Below are 24,907 nucleotides of genomic sequence, written 5' to 3' on the forward strand. Positions count from 1 at the left end.
AGTGTCAAATGGATCAGGCAACTAAATATGCCAAGCCAAACTGTCTTTCCGGAGACCATACAGGAAAATCTTGGTGATCTTTATTATCTTTAAATAGTTATACAGAGGGGTTGAATTCAACATACCAATTTATACACACGGTGAACCGCGATGGGCGTCACCCTTTCCAGCATTCTCTCCGTATCCCAGCCCCACCTGTCCCCTCTCCATGATCTTGCTATTCCTGAGCAGTGCAGTGTCCAGTAGCGATGGTGAAGAGACCCTCCCCCCACCACCCCGATTAGAGGCTGAGCCATAGGAATTCCTGTGTATGTTAAGTCTTGTACATCTGTTTTGTAGACTGGCCACAAAGTGACATGGAACACTGTGGAGGAGTCTACATACAGATTACAAAGCACACAAAACTATGGAGCTATTGCCAGTGCCAAAAGAAGGGTTGCTTGTAATAGACAGAGCAAGGCTTTTTATGGGGTCATCCAATCACTTCATGACCTTGGTGATTGCTGGGTTTGTTTGCTTGGGTTGTTTTGTCATTGGGAGGGGGTCCCCTCTATAAAGGCCAGGCTGGCAATCCTGTTTCCATCTGTCCAAGAGCTGAGATTACAGGCATATAACACCACACCCAGCTTGGTGGCTGCTGTTTTACAATTAAATCAACTATTTCTCTTGATATACTTTTCCTAATTCACAGCAGGAATAAGAACTGAAAAGGGAAAACAGGCGAATATGCAAATTATTGGGAAGGTTGTTAAAAGCAAAGGAAACAAAGCCAGGCATGATGGCTCACGCCTGCAAACCTAGCTACTCAGGAGGCTGAGATCTGAGGCTCACAATTCAAATCCAGCCAGGGCAGAAGAGTCTCCATGAGACTCAAAATCTAGAAGTGGCACTGTGGCTCAAAGTGATAAAGTGATGGAATACTAATCTTGAGCACAAGAGCTCAGGGACGGTGCCCTGGCCCTGAGTTCAAGCCCCACAACCAACAAGGAAAAAAAAAAACAAAACTAACCCCATCAGGAAGGGGGGAAGGAAGGAGGGTAGGTCTGCTACCCCCAGGAGCCATGGCAACTGGTGTAAACGGAAGAGTTGATATACCCGGTACATATGGAACCACCCCAGCTCTTTTATCTTATTCTTATTTCCTTTTTATGTGTGTGTTTACAGTCATGATAGTATGGTTTCTCTAAATCGTTAGATTGGGTGCTTTTGAAGCAATCTCCTTGTGTTGCCTGGATTGTTCTCAATCTTTGGGCTGCAGCAGTCCTCCCACCTCGGCCTCCTAAGTAGCTAGGGACACACACCACTACAGCTATCTCCAAATTCTTTGTTCTTAAAACCCTTGGCAGGGGAAGGAGGGATAGTATTGGAGTTTAGAGTGTTGTGCTTGCTAGGTAAGCACTCTATACCTCAGTCTTTTTTAATTTTCTTCCGAATACAGTCTGGATACATGCCCCTGCCAACCTGGACTCCTTAGCTGGGATTACAGGTGTCCTGGCATATTGGTTGAGGATGAGCGTGGCCTGCAGGGGCACATCTCACTACGTTTCTGCCTGGGTTGGCCTCCAACCTCAGTCCTCCTGATCTCTACTTTCTAAGTAGCTGAGGTTGTATGTTTAAGCCACACACCTAGTTGTTTTGTTTTTATTGTTCTGAAAACATACCTAACTCATTATCAAAAAGGCCATGAAAACACTTTTAGAATGAATTCGAAAAGTCAGGGTATAAATTAGAATTTTGAAATTGTAATAATTTTAGGCATTATTTCTGAAGCAGGCTTAACTTTAGATCACTCTTGCTAATGATTATGTGTTGCTAATGAGAAAACTGCACACCAGTCATTGGTGGCTCATGCGTGTAATCCACGTTACTCAGAAGGCTGAGATCTGAGGATTGAGGTTCAGCCCTGGCAGGAAAGTCCATGAGACTCTTATCTCCAATTAACCACCCAAAAATTGGAAATGGTGCTGTGGCTCAGGTGATAGAGCAAGCAAAAGAGCTCAGGGACAGTGCCCAGGCCCTAAGTTCAAGCCCCATGACTGACCAAAAAAAAAAAAAAAAAAAAGACAACCCGGGTATAATAGGACCTGAGAAGAAAGTGGACTTGAACCTGGAGGTGGAGTCTCAGAGGAAGTGTGAGGCCCAAAGTGGTTGCTGCCTGTGGAACGCTGAGCCACTCTACTAGCCAGAGAAGTGTCCAGAAAAAGTCAAATCTGCCCTGTCTGGCTGTGCTTAGAAGAGCTTTTCTCAGAATTTTGTGTTGAAGCCAAATGAAACAGATGATTTATTAACTTGTTGTGACTTTTTTCTTCCTTCCTTTTTTTTTTTTTTAAATTGTGGTGAGACAGGCCTTTTTTTTTTTTTTTTTTTTTAAGTCTCTTGCTGCTGAGTTTTCTCACAGATGAGAACTCGACACTGTTGAACAGCCTCGATGGAGACCCTGGAGCAGCACAGGCCCAGGTCTGGGCTTGCCGTGGGAGCCTCACCACTCATCATGCCATTTAAGAGCTGGCTGAAGGGCCTCCTTTTCTGAGGGTAGAGAGCATTCCTGCTGCTATCACCACGAACAACTCAAAGCTTTTTATGAACTTTGTATTTCCTTGCTTGAGAGTCCGAGACTTAGAAGTAAGTCTGAATCAGTCATTCTGAGCCTCTTACTTCCTCACTGGTAGTCTTCTCCTCCTGTGTGTTCTGTCTGCGCCCAGCCAAGCAGCTGTAACACGATACCACAGGCTGGCTGGCTTGAAAACACAAACTCATTTCTCCCAGCCCTGGGAGCCACCAGTCTGTAGCCAGGGTGCTGGGCTCCTGAGAGGCCTGTCCTCGTCTCCCTGCCTCCTCCATGGAGGAGGCAAAGGAAGGGAGCCCTGATGCCTCCCCTTCTGTAAGGGCCTCACCCTCACCCTGGTGGTTCATCTGAACAGTTACATCCCCCAGGCCTGTCTTCCACATGCCCAAGATAAAGCTAGAGCCAGAGTTGTGACCGGAAAGTGACTCTTTGGTCTTCCTCATCTCCGTACAGAACTGACCTCACCCCTCAGGACTCTGATGCCAACCAGCTAGAAGATAATGACACCTTTTACTCTGAGACTCTTTCAAGCTGCTAATTTGTTAGTGGATCTTTCCCATTGCATGAGCCATCTTTTCATTCCTGTATTCTCACCTTTGTGCATACATGCATGCATACGTGTTCTGGTCCTAGAGCTTATACTCAGGGCCTAGACACTGTCCCTGAACTCTTTTGCTGAAGGCTAACTCTCAACGACTTGAGCCATGGCTCTACTTCCAGCTTTTTTTTTTTTTTGCCAGTGGGGAGGGGGATGATGTAAGAGTCTCATGGACTTTGCTGCCTGGGCTGTCTGCAACCTGGAATCCTTACATCTCAGCCTCGTGAATAGCCAGGATTGCAGTGAGCCATTATACATGACTTTATTCTCTTTTTGTAGCCAACCTTTTCTACCATTGCAGTGGTAGGGTCAGCCAGAGTGTGAGTCCAGCCTCCAGGTAGCCATGTAATGTAGCAAGATGTCTCCCTTTAATCAGCTTCGCCTCCAGCAGGGCAGGGGGCAGGTACATTGTCTCCCTCCTGAAGCAGTCAGAACACTGCTCTCACCATCACTTCAACCAGATAGGATAGAACACTGGCCCCTACACTCTGCCACCAAAGTTCTAAAGATTGTTTAATTGGTATAAGAGGTATTTACAGCTTCATCTCGAGGCCATCCTGCCTTCTGCTATCCTGTACCTGTACCTTAGGTCAGGAAATGGAAGGGATGGAAAATGCTGTCATTCAGCACCCTCCAGCATCTCATCCCAGGACCTAGGCATCCCTTGGGGGCAGGGGTGTGAGAGCCCTCTCCTGTGCCCTCCCCACCCCACCCCCATGTTAGACCATGGCTATCCAGAGCCAGGTACTGTCCCCCATCCAGTTTTTTCATGGCATTCTAAGCATTGTACCTCCACCACTGCCCCCTCCCCAGTAAGCAAAGCCCAGTCCTGGGTCAGCCTCCACGTCTGCCAAGACCCATGTGTGCCTATCGCCCAGCTCCCCACAGCTCACCTGCCACCTCTGGTCAGGGTCCCAGCAAGGAGGTTGCTGCTCGACAGCACTCTGCCTCCTGCTGGGATGGGAGCCCGCCCCTAGCCTTGCTGAGAAGACTTCCTCATGCCAAGAGAAGGTCTCCACCCCTGGATGATGTGACTCATGTCAGCATGTGGGCCTGGACCCCAGGGGTCCCCTCCACACCTGCCCATTTTTAGGCTGGTACCTTCTGGGCAGAGTTTAATGGGAACTGCCTTCCCAAGAACTGCTCTTCTGACTAAGGCAAGGATGGCAGTCAGCCTTACTTTCACGGGTTTCCCCTCCTAGGCTTCACTACCCCTACTTCCCCTGAGTCATCAGAGCCACGACCTACATTCTTGTCTCCAGGGCACCTCAGGCAACCATGTCAGCCCAGTCATGTGGTGGTGATATTTACCCTCAGGGAGAGGCTGTGAATTCAAAAGCAGAAAGGGTAGCTGGAGTGGGTGGGTAGGGGCTGTCAGGAGTGTGGCCCAGTGGTAGAGTGCTTGTCTAGCATGCACAAAGACCTGGGTTCAATTCCTCAGTACCACACACACAGAAAAAGCTGGAAGTGATGCTGTGGCTCAAGTGGTAGAGCACAAGGCTTGAGAAAGCCTAAGAACAGTGCTCAGGCCCTGAGTTCAAGCCCTGGGACTGGCAGAAAAAAAAAAAAAAAAGAACTAAAAGCAGAAAGGAAATAATTTAGCTAAGCCTACCAAATTAAACCTGGACTCTCAACACCCTATTGGCTAAGAGAGGGAGGGGCTGCCCTCCCCCTGTGTGATAATGTATGTGTGTGTCCCTCCATCCATCCATCCTGGACACTGTTAGCTTTTTCATTCAAGACCAGTGCTCCACTACTTAAGCCACAGCTTCACTTCTAGCATTTTGCTACATTATTGGAAATAAGAGATTCTTGGAGCCAGACACCAGTGGCTCACTCAGGAGGCTGAGATTTGAGGATCACAGTTCAAAGCCAGCCCAGGCAGAAAAGTCCCCATAAGTCCTTAGCTCCAATTAACTACTCACAAACAGAAGTGGCACTGTGGCTCAAAGTGATAGCAAAAGAGTTCAGGGACAGTGCCCAGGCCCTGAGTTCAAACCCTATAACCAATCTAACACACACCAAAAAAAAGTGTCTTGGCATTGACTGCCTAGACTGACTTCAAACCACAATCCTCAGCCTTCTGAGTGGCTGAGATTACAGGTATGAGCCACCAGTATCGAACTACTTCTTTGATTTTAATCATTTTGTTTACTGATTCTATTCCTCATCCATTTACTCTGGTGAGAAGTCACAGAGCCTGGTACAAGCCCTGTACCAGCTCAGCATTCTACTGTGCTAAGACATCCCCAAATGCTTCATGATCTTAGCACATACAGACGGACTGTAGAGCTCCCGTGATCCTGATGTGTGATGACCCTGCATTTAAATAAATTTCAGGCTGGAACTAATACATTTGATGGGTTCCAGAAGCTATTGAGCCACAGAGATAGAAACTAATCTGTGTAGCTGGATGATTGATGGCATACTGTAAGTGACCTAGGTGCTGGGGTGCTTGGGAGAACATGGGCAGCCACTGGGGCATGGTACATACTGGGATGAAGGGGGCCTATTTGTTACCTGGTATAGTCGTGGACGTCAGTGACGTCATGTCTTACGCTTTCTGTGACTTTTTTTTTTTTTTTTTTTGGTCATGGGCTTGAACTCTGGGCCTGGACGCTATTCTTGAGCTCTTCACCCTACTCCTTGAGCCACAGCCCCATTTCCCATTTTCTAGTGATTAATTGGAGATAAGAGTCTCACATTCTTTAGTTCTTTCGTGCCCAGGCTGGCTTTGAACCTTGATCCTCAGATCTCAGCCTCCTGAATATCTAGGATTACAGGCATGAGCCACTGCACCTGGCACCATGAGCCATTTTTATTGTGGGCTTTTGTTATGAATTTTTACTTTATAAAAGTAATATAATATGCAAAAGTATTTGGTTCCAATCTCCATGGTGAAGAGCCATCTTGACTGAAGTGTGAAGACATGTCCTTCCTATCTATCATATGGCAGGGAGAGGGGAAGGGAGCCAGCGTGGTAATGCACCCGCGGCTCAGGGATGGTTTGGGCATCTGTTTTCAGAACAGTGTCATTTACCATGACCAAAAATGGAGGAAGCCCAGATGTCCACCAACATGTGTGGTCTTAGCATGCTGTGGAATATGGTTCAGTCTTGAAAGGAGAAGTGAGCAGAGTATTGTAGCACATGTCTGTAATCCCAGTACCCAGAGACTACGGCAAGAGAATGGAGAGTTCCAATCCAGCTTGGGCTGCATGATGAAATCATGCCTCAGAATAAGAAAAGGAAGAAAGGCAGGAAGAGCTTAGTGAATGCAGTAATGAGTGAACCTGGAAGGCATGATGCAAGCCAGTCACAGAAAGCCACCTGTTGTGTGATTGCACTGAAGTTCACAGAGACAGAGTCCAGTGAGCACTGAGGGTTGGGAACAGTAAAGGAAGTGTTGAATGCGGAGAGTATTTTTCAGAGCGGCAAGATAAGAAAAAGCTCTGGTGATGTTTTGCTAGACACCATGTTTGCTAGGGGCCCACACATGTAATCCTAGCTACTTCACGGCTTGAGACTTCTCAGTTCAGGCAAAAAAAAAAGTTTGTGATATTCCATCTCTCACCAGCAAAATAGAGTGTCCATCTGTGAACCAAAAATGCCAATCAAGAATTCCAGGCCTGGGGCTGGAGAATGTGGTTTAGTGCACCTAGCATGAACAAAGCCCTGGGTTGGATTCGTAAGTACGAGAAAAGGCCAGAAGTGGCAGTGTGGCTCAAGTGGTAAAGCGCTAGCCTTTAGCAAAAAGAAGCTCAGGGACAGAACAGCCTTGAGTTCAAGCCCAAGGTCTGGCAAAAAAACAAAAACAAAAAAACTAATTAAAACCTCCAGGCCAGCTGGAAGCTTACACCTATAATCCTAGCTACTCTGGAAGCTACAATTTGAGATTATCGTTTAAAGCTAGCCTGAGCGAGAAAGTCTGTGAGACACAGAAAAGGCCAGAAGTGGCTCTGTGGCTCAACGGGTAGAGCACTAACCTTGAGATGAAGAGCTCAGAGACAGGGCCCAGGCCAGAGTTCAAGCCCCATGACCAACCAAAAATATAGAAAGTTGAGGGGCCAGGAGTTTGGCCTAGCAGTAGAGTGCTTGCCTAATATGCATGAAGAACCAAGTTTGATTCCCTGGTACCACATACATAGAAAAAAGCCAGAAGTGATGCTGTGGCTCAAGCCTTGAGAAAATCCAAGGACAGGGCTCAGGCCCTGAGCGCAAGCCCAGGACTGGTGGGAAAAAAAAAAAAAAGAATAGAAAAGAAAAGAAAAAAGAAAGTTGAGGTGGTCCTGTGTATTAGTGTGTATTAGTGTGCTTCCCTCCAGTATCACAGGTGCGTGGTGGTGGGGAGAGGACCCCCGGCAAGCGGTGGCTGGAAGCAGGGGTAGGACGGCCTGGAATCACATTGGCAGAGCACCTCGTGTGATAGACCTGTGGCTTCTGCCGTCGGCTGGGCAAGGCTGATGCCTTGTTTTTTCTTTGGTTCTAACATAAGTGATCCTAGTAACAAGGGTTGAAATCTTGAATGCTGATTTTACTTCCTGGGGTCCAGATTTGTGGGGCTAAGCTTTTTATTCAGGAAGCATTTCCTTTCCAGACTCAGCAATCTGATTCACTTTTCTGCCCACCTCACTGCATTCAGCTTCCTGAAGTCTAAGGCTCTTGTCCCCTAAGAGGACCGGCCCCGCTGCCCACATGGCAGCTCAGAACAACGTGGGAGGCACCAAGGTCCTCTGGGGTGACTGGAGCTACCTGCTCCTGGATGGTCTGGGGGGGTCCAGGCAAGTGAACAGACCCCCTCTGTTCACAGTCTCAGCTGCCACCAGGTCCCGGCAGTCTCAGGGGAAAGATACCGGCCAGCGGCCTACTAGACAAGACCACTGTCCCAAGGGGCCACTCTGCGCATGCCCAGTGATGTCTTTCCAGGCATGCTGGAGCTGGGCCTGCAGACTGGGACTGTGTGATCCACGCATCCCACACAGAGCGCGGCTAAGCCTGCAGTCATTGGGGGAGGGGGGACAGTGGTAGCCTTGCTGCAGGGATCTGCCTGGCACCCCAGGAGTCCTGGGGAGACCTGGGAGAGGGGCTTTCCTGTCTGGAGACCTGGTGTGGGAAAGTACTTCCAGAGGAATTGTTTTTCCCTGCTCAGTCCTGACTTTTTCCTCCCTGCCTGGCAGAAGCAGCACTCATGTGACTGACCCCTTTTGAAATACTGTTAACAGCCTTCCTGGGGGCGGAATCGTGCTCAGCCTCACGAATGTCTCCAGTAGTAATTCTTCATTTTTTAAGTTTCTTTCGAACTTGTACAGAAGTTGCCAGAGTTGTTCTGAAACACCCCTAACACTGACACTTTCACCCCCCCTCTCCTCTCCCTCCACCTCCTCTGAATGGTGTCTTCTGAATTTGCCCAGTCCCCACCCCAGCGCTGTGAGACTCTACAATGTCTTCCCCTCCTTGTAGACACACTCTAAACTGGGTTTGTTCCCCTCCCTCTACATTTTAATTAATAGTGAGATCTTCTGTGACCACAGGGGTTTGGTGACGACTCAAACCCTGAGGAACATGGTAGGAGTCCGCTGGCCAGACGCTGGCCTCTCGGGGGCAGACCTGGCTTGGTGGCTGTAGTTGGGGATACACGCTAGGAATCCTTGGACTGGGTGAAGCTGCCTCTGCCTTGCTACGAGCGCCCTGCCCCCAGTGGGTGGGAACCTGAGAGCCCATTGCCAGAGCCCATCACCCCATTTGGGGACCCTCATTGATACATGGGTCTGCCGCACTTCCTGCTGCTCGCTTGGTAAATAGCTGTGGTTTAATAAGGAGAAAGGCAGCCAGGAACAGGCTTTCGGATTGGAGCTTTCCTGCCCTGAGCCTCTGAACTAGATCACAGACCTGAGCCAGCCTGGAGCTGCTCAGGAACTAACAGCCCGGAGGTGATTAGTTCTCAGTGGGAGTGATCTTCAGTAAATAACTGTGGTTTATGGAAACTTGTTTCTTTTGACGTGATTTTTTTTAATGTACAATTCAAGGACTTAGAGTAAATTTACCGAGTTGTGCAAACATCACCTAAGCTCATTTTTAAAGCATTTCCATGGATACCATGAGGTCCACTCTGACCCCAATGCCTCGGGTCCAGCCACTCTGTCTCTAGACCCGCATGTCCCCGGACTAGAGCCCGGCAGTAGTCAGTAGTGGCCTGGCCTCTGGCCCTTAGAGTGTGTAGAGTGTGTCTGAGGTCCGAGGCTTTCCACTGTGTGTGTGTGTGTGTATATATGTGTATATGTGTGTGTGTGTGTGTATATGTGTGTGTGTATAAGAGAGAGAGACAGACAGACACACAGACACACAGACACAGACACAGAGAGACAAAGACAGAAATCAGGACAGAACAGGACTTCCCTCACTTTTGCTGCTGTGGCTAATCCAAACTTCAACTCTGTGGGGTAAGGCTTATTTTAATAAAAATAATGTGCTCAATTTTTAAAATAAAAGGTAATTATATTAATGAGACTTGAAGCTTTATTCTTCTTACAGTAAATAATGTTTTTCTGCCTTTCTTCCTTATGTAACACTAATTAAAATGCAAGATCTGTGAGGTTGAAGGCTCATCTGGTAGAGCACAGCCCAGCACATTCACAGCCCTGAATTTAAATCCCCATTTAAAAAAACCTTAGCTAGCTTTAGACACAAATGCGATGAAACATTGTATTTTACCTAACCCATTAATAATGGACTTTTAAGTAACAAAGATTTTGTAAACTCTCATTTACTAAATTTTAAAACATTTAAAACTCTGGGGTGCCAGATTTGTGCCTGTAATCCTACCTACTCAGGAGGTTAAGATCTGAGGATCACAGTTTAGAGCCAATCCCAGCAAGAAAATCCATGAAACTCTTCCTCTTTTTTTTTTTTTTTGCCAGTTCTGGGGTTTGAACTCAGGGCCTGAGCACTGTCCTTGGGCTTTCTCAAAGCTAGAGCTCTACCACTTGAGCCACTGCACCATTTCTGGTTTTTTCTATGTATGTGGTACTGTGGAATCAAACCCAGGTCTTCATGCATGCTAGGCAAGCACTCTACCACTAAGCCAAACTCCCAGTCCCCCATGAAACTCTCATCTCCAGTTGACCACCAGAAAACCAGAAGTGACTCTGTGGCTCAAGTGGTAGAGCAGTAGCCCTGAGCTGAAGAACTCAAGGACAGCTCCCAGGCCCAGAGTCCAACCCCTGCAACTGACCAAAATAAATAAATAAATAAATAAAAATAAAACCCTGGGGGCCGGGAGTTTGGCCTAGTGGTAGAGTGCTTGCCTAGTTTGCAGGAAGACCCAGGTTCGATTCCTTGGTACCATATACATAGGGGGAAAAAAGCCGGAAGTGGTACTGAAGCTCAAGTGGTAGAACTCTAGCCTTGAGAAAGTCCAAGGACAGTGCTCAGGCCCTGAGCTCAAGCCCAGGACTGGCAAAAAAAAAAAAAAAAAATCCTGTGGCTCAAGGAGATAGAACAGCACCAGTCTTGAGCACAAAATTCTTTTGTGCAGCTGCTAAGAGACAGAGTCCCAGGTCCTGTGTTCAAGCCCCATGACCAACAAAAGCAACAGAACTATCAACAAAATTCTCTGTGATGGTGGAAAACACGCGGCTTGGGGGAGCAGTTTACTGATGCCTTTCAAATGTGTCTGTGCAGGAGGTCCACGCTGCCCAGGCTGTGTGTAGCTGAGGCTGTGATTGGTGGTGTTTCTGGGCAGACCCCCAGTGTTGTTGTCAGGAGCCCCCCAAGTAGCCTGGGTTCCCTGTCTGTAGATCTTGCTCTCAGCACCACGCCTCCCCCCTCTTCTCCCCCCCCCCACACGCCATCACACACACCCCAGGGCTGAGAGAGCTGCTGGACGTTACTGCTCATCCCACTTTCCAGTGGGACAGAAAAGACAGGCAATGAGCACCAAGCTCAGTGGATGTGCCGGTTTGAGATCCTGCTTGAATGGACTTGGATTTCCATCGCTTCTCTGGCAACCCTGCCAGGGTGTTGTCTGTCAAGGTCATCTCCTGTGGTGGCAAGCCAGGATCTCAGGACACATAGTTTTGCTTGTCTGATGTGTTTTGTGTGGTCATTTTTAAGACTATACTTTATTAGTGGGGTGGGGGAAGTGAGAGAGGGAGAGAGAGACTGGGGTTTAGCTGGAATTTGTGCTTACTGGGCAGGTGCTCCACCGCTGGAGCCCGCCCCCAGCCCCTGATGTCATTTTTAATTTTTCTCCTTAAGAGCAATCATGCTTAAGAGCAATCTTCAGAGCATGCCAGGCTTTGAGTGTAATGGCATGATGCCACAGTAGTAATCAGCAGTGCCCAGAGACCCCCCAGGCCCAGCATCCAGATCTTGTTTCTGAGGCTTCTCCCTGGGAAATGTGCTCTTTGCAGACCTTGGCCTTCAGCTGCCTTCAGGTCCTGGGCCTTTCTAGTTGTACCACACTTGGCACCTATGGGTCAGAGCTCCATCCCCAGTCCAGAGCAGCACATGTATCAGAGCCTCAAGCAGTGAGGTTGGCAGGTGAGGGGGCTGAGCCTGCACCAGAAAAAGCCTTCAACTCCCTTGGTAAAGGGAGGCCTCCTGAGCTGGGCTGAGCCAGCAAAGCAAGAACACTGGGACTGTGCCAAGTTCCTCCTCAGAAGTACATGCCGGGTCTGAGCTCCCACTGCTCCTCTGCTAGCAAAAGGACATGTTTCCTCCGGGTAAGGGTGGTGGGGGAGGTCTCATGCAGAACAGTAGAGAAACGATTCTGAGGGGATAGAGGAAAGAAGGGGTTTTATTGTTTTGCAATACATTGTGAGTTCTGGGAAGAGGGATGGCTGAGTTAGTGGTCCTGGCATTTACTGGCCTGTGAGCTGCTATGTCAGCCAGGAGGGCCAGCGCAGGTGCTCTACAAGGAAGCAGGTGGCCTCCCTGGCCTGGCCTCCTAGCTGCAAACAGAGGTGGCTCTGCGCATGCTTCCATTCAGCCTTTGAGGAGGACAAGGCTCTGCCAGCGTTGATGGGGAAGGTGCTAGGCCCTCCCTTCAGCCACCTCTACCTCAAGCGCTCGTGACTCCACACACCCTGCTCCCTTGCGGTCAGTAGCTTGTGTGCTCATCCATAGCACAGCTGCCCTTGCTGGGACTTTCCTCTGGTTTGTAGGAAGTGCAGTTGACTTAACTGTAAGTAGAGATTGTAAATAGAGATGGTAACAAGGTATTTCACCCCTCAAGCCCTGTGCCCTGAGAGGCCCAAAGTTTGAGCTGGGGAGTTTAGTTGCATTTGACTTTGCCAAGTTCTTCTCTAAGCTTTGGGTTCTTTAGCACAGAAATGGGGACCGTTATGCTGTATCTGGATTAAAGCAAAGAAATGTGTGTCAGTACACAGTCTCTCCCTAGCCCCTCAATGCCCAGCAGCTAGGAGCCTTTTGGTTTTTTATTTCTTTGTATACACCAGCAAGTGATCCCATGGCTCATATGAGGGTCCCACGTTGTAGTCCAAGCTGGCCTTGAACTCTCCTTCCTTATGACTCTGTCTCCTGAATGCCACAATGCCCAGCTTAGATTTTTGCTGTTGGTGGTGGTGGTGGTCATAGGCTTGAGGTCAAGGCCTGAGCACTGTCCTTGAACTTTCTCAAGGCTAGAGCTCTATCACTTGAGCCTCGGCACCGCTTCCAGCTATTTTCTATATATGTGATACTGAGGAATTGAACCCGGGTCTTCATGCATGCTAGACAAGCACTCTACCACGAAGCCAAACTCCCAGCCTCCCAGCTTAGAATTTTTTTAAAAACAAACTCAAGCTGGGTGCGATGGCGGCTCACGCCTGTAATCCTAGCTGCTCAGGAGGCTGAGACCTGAGGATTGAAGTTCCAAGTCAGCCCGGCACAAAAGGAGCTGAGACTCTTATCTCCATTTAACCTCTAGAAAATGGGAAGTGGGGCTTGGCTCAAGGGTAGGGCAGTCACCTTGAGCTGAAGAGCTCAGGGACAGTGCCCAGGCCAAGTTCAAGCCCCCCCAAAAAAGCCTCAAACATACAGTCCAAAGGAGGGAGCCAGCCATAGCACTCCTAGGCACCTATCCTGAACATCATGAGAAGATATGATAAAGACACCTGCACATCTATGTTCATTTCTGTACTGTTCACAATAGCTAAGATATAGAAACAATTCAGGTGCCCCACGAATAGTTCCAGAAAAATATGGTACCTATATGCAATGGAATTTTACACAGCCATTAAAAAGCATAAAATAATGTCATTTGCAGGGAAATGGATGGAACTAAAACAAATCGAGTGAGGAAAGCCAAGCTTAGAGAGACAAAGGACATATAATCACTCCGATATGCACAAATTAGATCTAAAATGCACTGGGATATGACAAATTATGCAGGATTCTAGATACTCACACACTGTAAACCAAAAGAGGATACTCTTAGGAGAGAAACACAAAGGCACAATGGTTTCCTCCTGGTTTGTTTTTCCTGCCCTGCGTGCTCTCTTCGGTGATGATAGTCACTTGAATGCGGGCCCTTCTCTCATCCCACACACAGCTCTGTGGGTTGGGGTGGCACTCTACCCTGACAAGTGGAACTGGGGCCTAGTAGGTGACCCTTATCCACAGAGCCAAAGTGTCAGCACAGGGATAGTTTGCTATCCTGGTCTCTGGGGATGGCACCAATGAATGGGACTATAGAAAGGACAGGGGCCGCAAGGGGACAGGAGAGTGGCTTCAGGGGGCATCCTGGCAGGAGCACCCCATCCCAGTGAGGCCTGAGCCAAGCTGTGGTGAGGACCATGGCATCTAAAAAGTGAAGCCTGAAGGCCAAGTCTGGGACCTGTGCAGGGCGTCGCATGGCGAGGTTCCAGGAGGGCAGATTAGAAATGAAGACGGGATGGGGGCTGGGGATTTCTCTCAGCAGAAGAGCCTTTGCTTGGCAAGTGCAAGACCCTGAGTTCTGTCCTCAGCTCTGGGGAGAAAAGCATGGAAGAAAGTCTTCCCAGGACAAGTGACAGGTCTGTCACTGCTGCTCACTGATCTGACATTGTCCTTGGGCTGGAGAAGATGGTGCTGGAAGGGAGGGGCCTGGTGCTGGCTGGGAGGGAACGATGTGCTGCTTCCATTCAGTATTGGCCACCTGCTCTGTCCTCCCTCACAGTATGGCACCAGTGCTGGCAGGGAGCTTACACCAGCCTGGGGCTCAGCAGACACAGGGCCATGGCTCCGAAAGAAGTACCCTAAGTATGACTGAGCGCCTCCCTGTGGCATGGGGACCTCTTGCAGTGCTGGTGGCACACATGTGGCCTGCGATCCCAGCTCAGGCAGGAGGCTGAGAGTTCAAGGTCAGCCTGTCTGAAAACAACAACAAAAATGATTTCTATCTCCAGGTGGGAGCCATGAGATGGAGCCTTGCAGACTTTTCTGAAAGGCCTGATCTCAAACAGCAATCCTCCAGATCTTCTCCACCGCCCGGGAGGCGGAGATAGAAGGTCTTACAGATAGAACTCTCACTGCCCAGATAGAAGCCAGGCTTTTGAAAGGAACTGCCGGCCCCTAGGCTTTGGGAGAGAGGCTAGGACCTGTGTGGAGGGGTACCGAGCCCTAGGAATACATCTTAACGCCCTTCACTGTGTTGGTTCTGCTTACACACTCTCTCTGTCTCTTCTGGTGGCTCCTTCTCTCTCTCTCTCTCTCTGTCTCTCTCCCTCTCTCTCTCTTTCCTTCCCTCTCTCCCTCCCTCCCCCCCCCCTTTGTCTGTCTCTGTCTCTCTCTGTCTCTCTAGAATTCGAGCCCAGAGACAAGTCAAGCATTCTGTCACTAGAACTACAACACCTGCCCTTTTGGTTCTAGTGAATTCTTGTATAGTTCCCTGTGCTGGCCTTGAACCACAATCCTCCCTGTGCCTCCCAAATAGCCCGGTCAAAGTGCACATTGCCACACCCAGCTTGTTGGTTAAGGTGGAGGTCTCCTTAACTTTTTATCCAGGCTGACCTCAAACCATGAGTCTAGCCAGGATGATAGGCATGAGCCACACACAGAGTGACCTGTGAACATTTGTTGTATCTTGTACAATTACGGAAGCGAGGCTGAGGATGTGAACTCTCCTGTCAGCCACAGGACTTGGTTGAAGAACATTCCGGGTCTCACTTCTGGGCACGCGGTAGCTCCACGCCCCGCGGAACACTGGTCCATCCCTGTCACCTGGGCATCTGAGTGGTCAAGCACGGAACCCACTGCTTCCACTTGGCAGCATCTTGGCTGACCTAAGGAAGGTTGGGTTCGTCCAGGTCTTGTAACTGGCATCCCGTTGTTTCTCTTGCTCAGCATCATGGAAGTAAAGCCCGCTGGTGTCTATCCGTGGTTATAACCACGATTACAACCCGCACTCCTCCTCTGTGATAATGGACTTAGGCCAGGCTCTGGGGACAGCTGCATTGTGGACCACATGCACGGCCTCTCTCTATGCAGCAGTGCTTTGCCCATGCCATGGGCTCTGGGATCCCTGTACCCCTCTCCAGTACTCCACAAAGTCAGAGTGATTGTCCTGAGGCACTGTTTGCCACCCTACTCCCCTCCATCATGCCTATGACCAATTGCACGTGCGCTGTTAGATTCAGGAGCCAGCACTGGGCACCAACACCAGGCGTGTGGCAGGTAGAGACAGGAGGATGGAAGTCTGAGCAGTCGGGTGAGAGCCTTGTACTGCTGGCAGAGGCCACCCACTCCGTGTGGTATGGGGGACATGTGCTGTTGTGAGAATCCTGCCAAGGCCCCTCCTCCAGATCCATGGTGAGGTTCCTTCCATGTGCAGATCTGGGGAAGAAAGAAACATCAGACCCAGGGTAGTAACAACACAGCAGGGCCACCAGGGAACCCAGCAAGCCCCAGAGTGGCCACCTCACACTGGTACAGTGGCTGTGGTCAGAGCCAGGCGCTGAGGAGGTTGTGGATAAATCTGGACCATGAGCACTGCTGGGGAATGCAGATGGCTTGGTGGCTTCTCAGGGTTGCACAGAATTACCATATGACCCCCCAGTCCCACTCAATGTGCACCTAGAAGAACTGGAAACAGATACTCAGACCTGACTGTACCTGGCTGACTGTTGCACCCTGGGGTGCCACTGGGGCCTCTCTGTGCATGGGGGCTGGTTAGAAGGGAAGTGCTGGGAGGGGCCCAGGCCTGGACGAGTCTTGAAAATACTGTGCCCAGTGAAAGTGGCTACCAGTCCAGGGTGGACGTGTGGCTGCTGAGAATGGTGACAGGTGCTGCCAGAGAGGGCTCCCTGAAGGACATAGTCATTTTACTGAAGGGGCTGGTGGCTTGGCCCTACCAGCTGTCACCGTGGTCATCACCTGTATGTGCCTAGTGCAGGTACACAGCCCTCAGTGAACCTGCTGTCCTTGAGACTGCACCTTCACCCCTGCCACCCCGCCATGAGCTCAGGAGAGGCCAGCCCTGCTCAACAGCTGCTGGGGGTGGGCAAGTGGAGGCCACTGTGAGCCCAGCTGCCCATAGCCCACCCAGTCTGAGTCCATGATCTGTTTTACTGAATGTGACTTCTTCTCCAAAGCAACAGGAGTAACCAAAAGTCTGTTTTAGCTGGGCACTGACAGCTTACAGCTGTAAACCTAGCAGAGTATAGGTCTGGAGAATTTGGTGAGGTTCCTTCCATGTGCAGAACTGAGGAAGAAAGAAACATCGGACCCAGGGTAGTAACAATACAGCAGGGCCACCTGGGAACCCAGCAAATTGAACCAATTTGAACCAGAAAAGTGTGAAAGACTCCATTTACAATTAAACAAGAAAAAAAGCAAGTGTTGGAGTTGTGATTCATGGGGTAAAGGACCAACCATGAGCCAGAAAGCATAAGATCCTGATACAAAAAGGGAAGGTGGGGGAAAGGGGGAAAAAAAAATACACACACACACACACACACACACACACACACACACACACGACACAGGAACACAGAGCTGTGTTAGGCCAGAGAGAACTTGGATTAACTGAGCACATGAGATGCTTTTCCTGTTTACCAGAACCTTTTATTCATGTTAACATTCCCGTCACTTCCAGAGACACAGCACGGTCCTTCTAGGGCTGAGACTGTTGGGCTTTAAATTCAAGCCTATTAAGCATATGCTCTACCCCTTGAGACACACCCCTAACCCTTTCTACTTTAGTTATTTTTCAGGTGGATGTCACTTTCTGCGTGGACTGGCTTGGATCATAATCCTCCTATTAACCCTTCCCACAATAACTAGAATGATAAGCCCCTGCTACCTACCTAGCTTTTTCTGTTGAGATGAGGTCACATAAACACCCCCCTGGTTAATCCCCATCTCAGCCTCCCTAGTTGAGTTGACAGGAATGAACCACCACACGCAGCTATAAACTTGACTTTTTTTCTTGGTATCTGTCCTAGGACTTGAACTCAGGGTTTGGGTGCTGTCCCTCTGCTTCTTTTGCTCAAAGCTAGCACTCTACCACTTGAACCACCACTGTCCATTCTTGCTTTTTTTTTTGGTAGTTTAGTGGAGATGAAAGTCTCACAGGCTTTCCTGCCTGTGTTGGCTTTGAACTGCAAGCCTCAGAGCTTAGCCTCCTGAATAGCTAGGATTACAGTCACAAGCCATTGGTGCCTGGTTAAACCTGGCCTTTTTAACAATGTAATTAATTAAATGAGTGCGTGAATTGAGTGGGTTCCCCATCCCCTCAGGCTGAGGATGCAACATTCATCTTCTGGTCTTGGACTTCTCAGCTCTGCCTCAGCCCCAGGAACCTGAGCTGGGCCTCAGAGCCCGGGCTCTGCATCAGCAACACTGCCTGTCCTCTAGTCCCTCCGTAGAGCCCTGAGACTCAGGCCACCTGATGTGAAGCTGGATTTTCTTCCTTCCGTCCTGTGCATCTTTGCTGGGAGGAATTGAGGCCACCAGCCATACCAAGTGGCAAAGGATGGCAAATGACTTGCATATGCTCATAGAAATAAAGCCTCTGTCAGCCAGCAGGGGACAGACCAAACTGCAGAAGGCTTTCTGTTCAGCATTGATGTTTGGTGTATTGTGTTGGATAACTGAGACATTTAAATTCCACAGGGGATAGATAGCCTTACTTTCTAGAAAAATGGCTTTGTTTTTCTTAGGAGGGTCTATACGCAGCCAGGCTCCAACTCTATCCTCCTGCTGTGCCCTCCCAAGTGCTAGGATTACTGGTGTGTGCTGCCACATAAACTCTCGAAAAGCTTTCTATATAGCTCCCCTTCTGGTATCCTGAAACTCCTTGTGACCAGCCATGAACATTGGAGTGTCAGGGACAGTGTCTGGACTCTTCAGAGCTCTCTGGGGCCTGAGTGAGAGGACAGCAAAGTGGGTGTGCTGTGGGCACCTGGCTACCCAGCTGTTTCCTGTCTGTGCCTGAAGACGGGCAGGCATGCAGGCAGAGCAGGGTGACTGGTGCAGCCAGCAGCCAGGCTCGGCCGCCATAGCAGCAGGACATCCTGCCATTTGGCACTGCACAAAGCCTGGGTGCTCGGCGATGAGGATTTCCTCGGGCCCCTTTGCCTCTGCCCCTTTAAGCCAGACTCCAGAGCAGCCAGCAGTAGCTTCACATACCACACAGAAGCCTGTGTTCATCATCAGAGCCAGAATAGGGCTTTGTGTCCCATCTTGTAAACCAAGACCATGGGTTCCATTCTTCCCTGAAGCTCTTCTCTGGGCCTCCCACGACAGAGGGAGATACCAACCTGGGGCTGCTGGCTGCCGCCGTTCTTCACCTTTCCTTAGGAAGTCACAGCCTGTAGTCTGGTGCCCTTCTCTGGTCAAAATCTAGTGTTGTCAGATAGGTGGCTCACACCTGTTATTTCAGCTGCTCAGGAGAGAGCAGGAGGACTGGGATTCAAGGCCAGCGCAGGTAACAAGTTGATGAGACCCGATCAGAGCCAGTAGCTAGCTGGGTGTTGTGGTGTGCATCTGCCATCCCAGCCACACAGGAAGCAGAACTGGGAGGATCACGTGGTCCAGGCTGGACCAGGGGATAAATGAGACCCTATTCAAAAAAATGACAGTGAATAGGGGCATGGCTCAAGTTCTGGAGCATTGCCAGGCAAACACAAGGCTCTGGTGGCTCATGCCTGTAATACTAGCTGCCCAGGAAGTAAAAGCAAAAATAAGACATGTCCACTCCTCACTTTTCACTCTGCTCTTCTGTTTGTACTCACCTTGTTCCCACTCTGTGTTGTTTTTTCTGTGAAGACTGAGTTGTAAATGTCTTGTCCTCACAGGGTGAGTCTGTGAAGTACTTCCTGGACAACTTGGACCGGATTGGTCAGCTGGTAAGCAAGACCCGCCCCCTCCAGCCCTTAGGAACTAGAAGCAGTGGTGTTGGGACCCCATTGCACACACGCTCCAACCCAGTTCCATCAGGTTAATGTGAGCCATGCTGTTCCGTCTGGTGTCTCCTGGGGTCTGGACTCCATTGTGAGCATGGGGAAGGCAGAGAGCTCTGTCGCTGTGATGGCACAGAGAGATTCTGGAGTCAGAGGAGGATTTCCTGTCATTGTTCCTGTGGAAATTCAAGCCTGTACAAGAGGAGACACCATGTACAGCAGTGACCACATACAAACCATCTTGTCCACACCCTCGCCCAGGAGCACAACCCTCACCACAGCTTCTGATCAACCAAATTTTAGCAGTCAAGGATGGTGACACATGCTTGTCATCCTAGCTCTTGGGTGGCTGAGGCAGGAGAATGGAAAGTATAAAGCTGAAAAATAAAACACACAAGAGTGACAACAGAAACAGTCATAGTTTAGAGTGTACCTCTGGAAGATAAGACTGAAGATTACAACCAGTTACCTGTGTACAGCTCCTGATATTAGCCACTATGCCTTAGTGACCTTTGCTTGTAAGATTTTGCTCAGTGGCCTCCTGTTTCCTTGATTATGACTTTTCAAAAAAAAAAAAAAAGTAATAGTGATCAAGTAAGTGGCAGAGGCCTGCCTGCCTAGCAGTGTTCAAACTCCAGTGTCACTGGAAAGAAAATAATGACAATTCATATCAATATCCTGATACAGTCCAAATGCTACATTTGGTCCATGTCACTTAAAGTGCTTTGAATCTGTTCACTTCTGTCTTTTTCCTTCTCATCGATGGACTGAAATAACCAGAGCCTTCACGCTGTCAGATGTCAGTCTAGACCTGGCTGTTGTACTTCTAGTGTGGTGGGGATCCCTCCTGGACCAGCCCAGCCAGGCCTCACCTCTGGGTGTTGGTTGGACTGCTGCGGGAGTGTTGTGCTGAGCACCGGGGTCAGTGTTGACGTCACAGTACAGAACCACAGCGCTGGAGCGCTGAGACACAACACAAGAGTGTCCCCAGGGGCTGGGGCCTGGCTCCGTCCTTAGCACGCAGGAGGCCCCAGCACCAAAAGAAAAAAAACGGTTCCAATACCAACATATCAAATACATCTCAGATTAGGCTTAAATAACATTGCAGACCCTAAGTTAGCTTAGTGCAAGGTGAGGCAAGGCTGTGGAAGTTAGAGCATCTCTGACAGGGCAACAAGCCGGAGGGCAAATTTCCTCTGCGGAAGAGAGCTGGTGAGACTTGATGTGGAGATCGAGAGCACAGACGCTGGTCCCTGCAGCCCGGGGAGCCAGCAGCCGTGGAAGGAGAACTCCACGTTTCTCTTTGCTTCATGATAAAGTCATAGTTGTGTAAGCAAAGTTTGCTTTGGATGTTTGGTTCAGGTTCCTGGAAAAGTTGAACCAAACCTTCCCTCACCTTTCCCTCTGCCTCTGCCCCCCCCATTCCCCTGCCCCTCCCTCCCTCCCTAACTCCCTTCCCCTCCTGTTTTCCAGAACTACTTCCCCAGTAAGCAGGACATCCTGCTGGCCCGGAAGGCCACCAAGGGCATCGTGGAGCACGACTTCGTCATTAAGAAGATCCCCTTCAAGATGGTGGATGTGGGTGGGCAGCGGTCCCAGCGCCAGAAGTGGTTCCAGTGCTTCGACGGCATCACCTCCATCCTGTTCATGGTGTCGTCCAGTGAGTTCGACCAGGTGCTCATGGAGGACCGGCGCACCAACCGCCTGGCGGAGTCCATGAACATCTTTGAGACCATCGTGAACAACAAGCTGTTCTTCAACGTCTCCATCATCCTGTTCCTCAACAAGATGGACCTGCTGGTGGAGAAGGTGCAGAGCGTGAGCATCCAGAAGCACTTCCCCGACTTCCAGGGCGACCCACACCGGCTGGAGGACGTGCAGCACTTCCTGGTCCAGTGCTTTGACCGGAAGCGGCGCAACCGCAGCAAGCCGCTCTTCCACCACTTCACCACCGCCATCGACACGGAGAACATCCGCTTCGTCTTCCACGCTGTGAAGGACACCATCCTGCAGGAGAACCTGAAGGACATCATGCTGCAGTGAGGCGGCCTCACTCTGCCTGCCCTGCCTCGGCGGCCGGGCCACGCCAGTCCCGCCAGCGAGCCGTGGGCAAAGAGGACCCGGGATCGGTCGTGTCATGTTAGCTACTGAATCGGGGGCCCGGCGAAACTACTGAAATTCCAGCGCCTAGTAACAGCTAGCTTGCTTCCCCCAGCACCCGCTCCCCTCCTGACACCGGGTCATCGAGGCGGGGTGCGCACGGCACTCTAGTGACAGACACACACACACACACACACACACACACACACACACACACACACACACACACACACACACACACACACACACACACACACACACACACACACACACACACACACACACACACACACACACACACACACACGCCCTGCATACCAACCCAGAAGCTTGCAGAGGAGCCAGAGCTGCTCAGCCCAGGGTCTGAGCCGCCCCTTCAAAGCGAGTGTGCTGTGCTGCCTTTACTTTGGCCCCTGTGCCCGAGGGGCCCTGTGCCTGCCTTGTTGTCCCCAGCGACATCTCCACCTCATCAGTGTGCCCAGTAACACACCAGGGACAGGAGGGCCACCGCTGCCATGGCTGTCAGCCTGCCCCTCCCGTGCCTGCCTGCCGCCATGGTGCTTTTCCCTCTCGACCCTCCCCCCCCCCAGTGGCAAAGCTGAAAACCAAGTGGCCTTACAGGTGCCCCTCAACCCCATTTGAGAAAAATAGGGGCTAGGGAAGCTGGCACAGACACCCCCGAGTTCCCCTCATGCTACAGCTGCCCAGGGAGTCCTTGGCAGCTGGCCTTTCAGGTGGCCAAAAAGCCCAGAGAAATCCCAGTATCTGCACACTGCCCCAGCCCCCCACCAATGCCTTACACAGCCACTCCCCTCTTTCCTAAGCCCGACTGCTGCCAGGGCCCTGGCCAGGGAGAGGCTGTGCCCAGCTGAGCTTAACTGTGTGCCCACTGGCTGGAGGGTGTGCAGGGCTACATTGCATTCCACAGCAGCCTGGTGCCGCCGGCCCTTCTCCCAGGGGCTCCACAACAGAGAAACCACCACAGAGCACCGTGACGCTTCCTAACCCAGCCCCATCCCGGGTCGAACCGCGCCTAACCCACTTCCCCCGGGCAAGCAGGCAGATATGACTGGTGGCTGCTAACCGTGGTGGGGTGCTCTAGGCCTGGTCGCCACAGTGTATACTAGGAGACGGGAGCATCTTGCCTGGGGCCTACTCAGATATGTGCAGGTTTCACTCCTCTCTGACAGTCTCTGCTTTCCTCTAGCTGTTACAAGTGCAAAGGATGTGGCTAGGCCCAAGCTTAGAGGAAGCGAGGGGAGGAACCGGGATGGACGGGGCCTGACCCCAGTTATCCCTCCACCATGGGGGCCTTCCTGCCTTGGCTCTGTTAGGGGTTGCTGCCACACCTAGGGTGTCTGGGAGGATTTGAGGGGCTGGCCAGGCCAGGGAGGGAGTGCCCTGGCCCCCAGCAGTCGTTCTGATTCCAGACACTCCTGAGGAGCGGCACCGTTTCCACTTAGCAGATGGCAGGTGGATGGCCAGGCCCGTCCTTGGCTCAGCCTCTGGTGTGGCCCCTCTCCCATGTCCTTGCAGAAAGGGAACTGTCACTGTCTAGGCGACATCATTTACAGCCCACCCCACATAGATGGTAGCCCTTCGTCCCCAGCCTTAGGCTTTTGTACTTTTATTTTATTTCACTGTTATTCTGTTATTTTTAATTGTGATGTTGGAGAAGCGGGGTGGGGGTGCCTCTATAATTGCAAAAAGTGTAACAATAAACTTCCTCAAAATAAGACATCTTCCTCATCCTTACACTGTTTTAAACTGAGAACTGCATGTAGGTTTGTTACTGAACTAGACTTTTTAACTCCTCTGTTTGTAGAGAAATTGTTTCAAAGATTTTTTTGAGTCCTAGCTCTGTAATTTATAGAGATCTCTACCATTCTTATTCTTGTAACTTTCCTACTTTGATAAAAGAAAAATGAGTCAGGTTGTTTTAACTCCAAGTTTTCAAATAATAATAATAATATTCAAACAAGCTGATGAGTATGAGTGACTGACTTGGGGATCCGGGAACATACCCCAGCCCTGAGGTAGGACAAAGGCTCTCACTGGTACAGGCTTGGAAGCCAGCCACAGCATGTACTTCTGCCTCACACTGGTTAGCCTGGGCAGCAGGGGCTGGCTCAAGGCTTCTAGAACATTCGGTCTCTAGATGTTAGTGGAAATAAATTTTTGGGTTTTCTTTATTACTCATTATTTAAAACCACCACAATTTTGTATCTACTTTTGACTTTTAGGTGGTTAACCAGAGATAAAGAGTTTCACAGACTTTCCTATTCAGGCTAGCTTTAAACCTCAATCCTAAGACCTCAGCCTCCTCAGTAGCTAGGATTACAAGCATGAGCCGCTGGCACCCAACTTAGCTTTTATTCTTTGTTAAAGAAAGCCTTCATCAGGCCGGGAGTTTAGTCTAGTGGTAGAGTGCTTGCCTAGCATGCACCGAGACACAGGTAAGATTCCTCAGTACCACATACATGGAAAAACTGGGAGAGATGCTATGGCTTAAGTGGCAGAGCACTAGACTTGAAGAAAAAGCCCAAGGACAGTGCTCAGGCCTTGAGTTCAATCCCTAGGACTGACAAAAAAAAATATATATATATATATATATATATATATGGAAATCAGGAGTCAGTGAGGAAGATGGAAACTACATCTCTCAAAAACCCACTCAGGGGCCGGGAGTTTGGCCTAGTGGTAGAGTGCTTGCCTAGCATGCACAAAGACTCAGGTTTGATTCCTTGATACCGCATATTCAGAAAAAGCCGGAAGTGGTGCTTTTGCTCAAAGTGGTAGCATGCTAGATATGAGTAAAAAAGGAAGCTCAAGGGCAGTGCCCAGGCCCTGAGTTCAAACTCCATGACTGGCAAAAAAACCAAAAACGCCTCTTCAGAGGATTGGGTCATGGAGGTACCTGGTAGAGGCTAGGCCACTCTGTCTGTGGCCATGTGGGCTCCTGGCATACAGAAACAGCTGCTCAGAGCAGGCCCCTCCCTGGGGCCAGCAGAACGTTAAAGCAGGGCCTCACACAGAAGCCTGACCCACAGTGGAGATGGACAGCCCTGGAGGAGTGGACTGGAGAGGAAGGAACCTGGCCTTCCAAACAGGAAGGGCTGCTGATTAAGCTCACTGATGGATCTGTTTTCAGGGAACCTTTTCCTCCATGGCATCTTACTTAATTCAATTTGTGGCATTCATTTTGAGAATGACAATGTAATGTTTAAGCATTATAGAAAAATAAGTGTATCTTGGATATCAA

The 24,907-nt window shown here is 50.0% G+C and overlaps 1 protein-coding gene across 1 annotated transcript in view; it reads left to right on the top strand.

Annotated features, from left to right (window-relative positions):
- Positions 1-23,614, top strand: part of Gna12 (G protein subunit alpha 12) — a 70,958-nt gene extending 47,344 nt beyond the window's left edge. The window contains exons 3-4 of the mRNA XM_090329834.1: positions 19,441-19,491; positions 21,019-23,614. Coding sequence (XP_090185960.1) covers positions 19,441-19,491; positions 21,019-21,588 — 621 coding nt within the window. The 3' untranslated portion in view covers positions 21,589-23,614. The remainder of the gene's footprint in view (positions 1-19,440; positions 19,492-21,018) is intronic.
- Positions 23,615-24,907: the final 1,293 nt, after the last annotated feature.

This window comes from Megascapheus bottae, chromosome 3 (assembly GCF_031878675.1).
Source record: "Megascapheus bottae isolate mThoBot1 chromosome 3, mThoBot2.hap1, whole genome shotgun sequence".
NCBI lineage: Eukaryota > Metazoa > Chordata > Mammalia > Rodentia > Geomyidae > Megascapheus > Megascapheus bottae.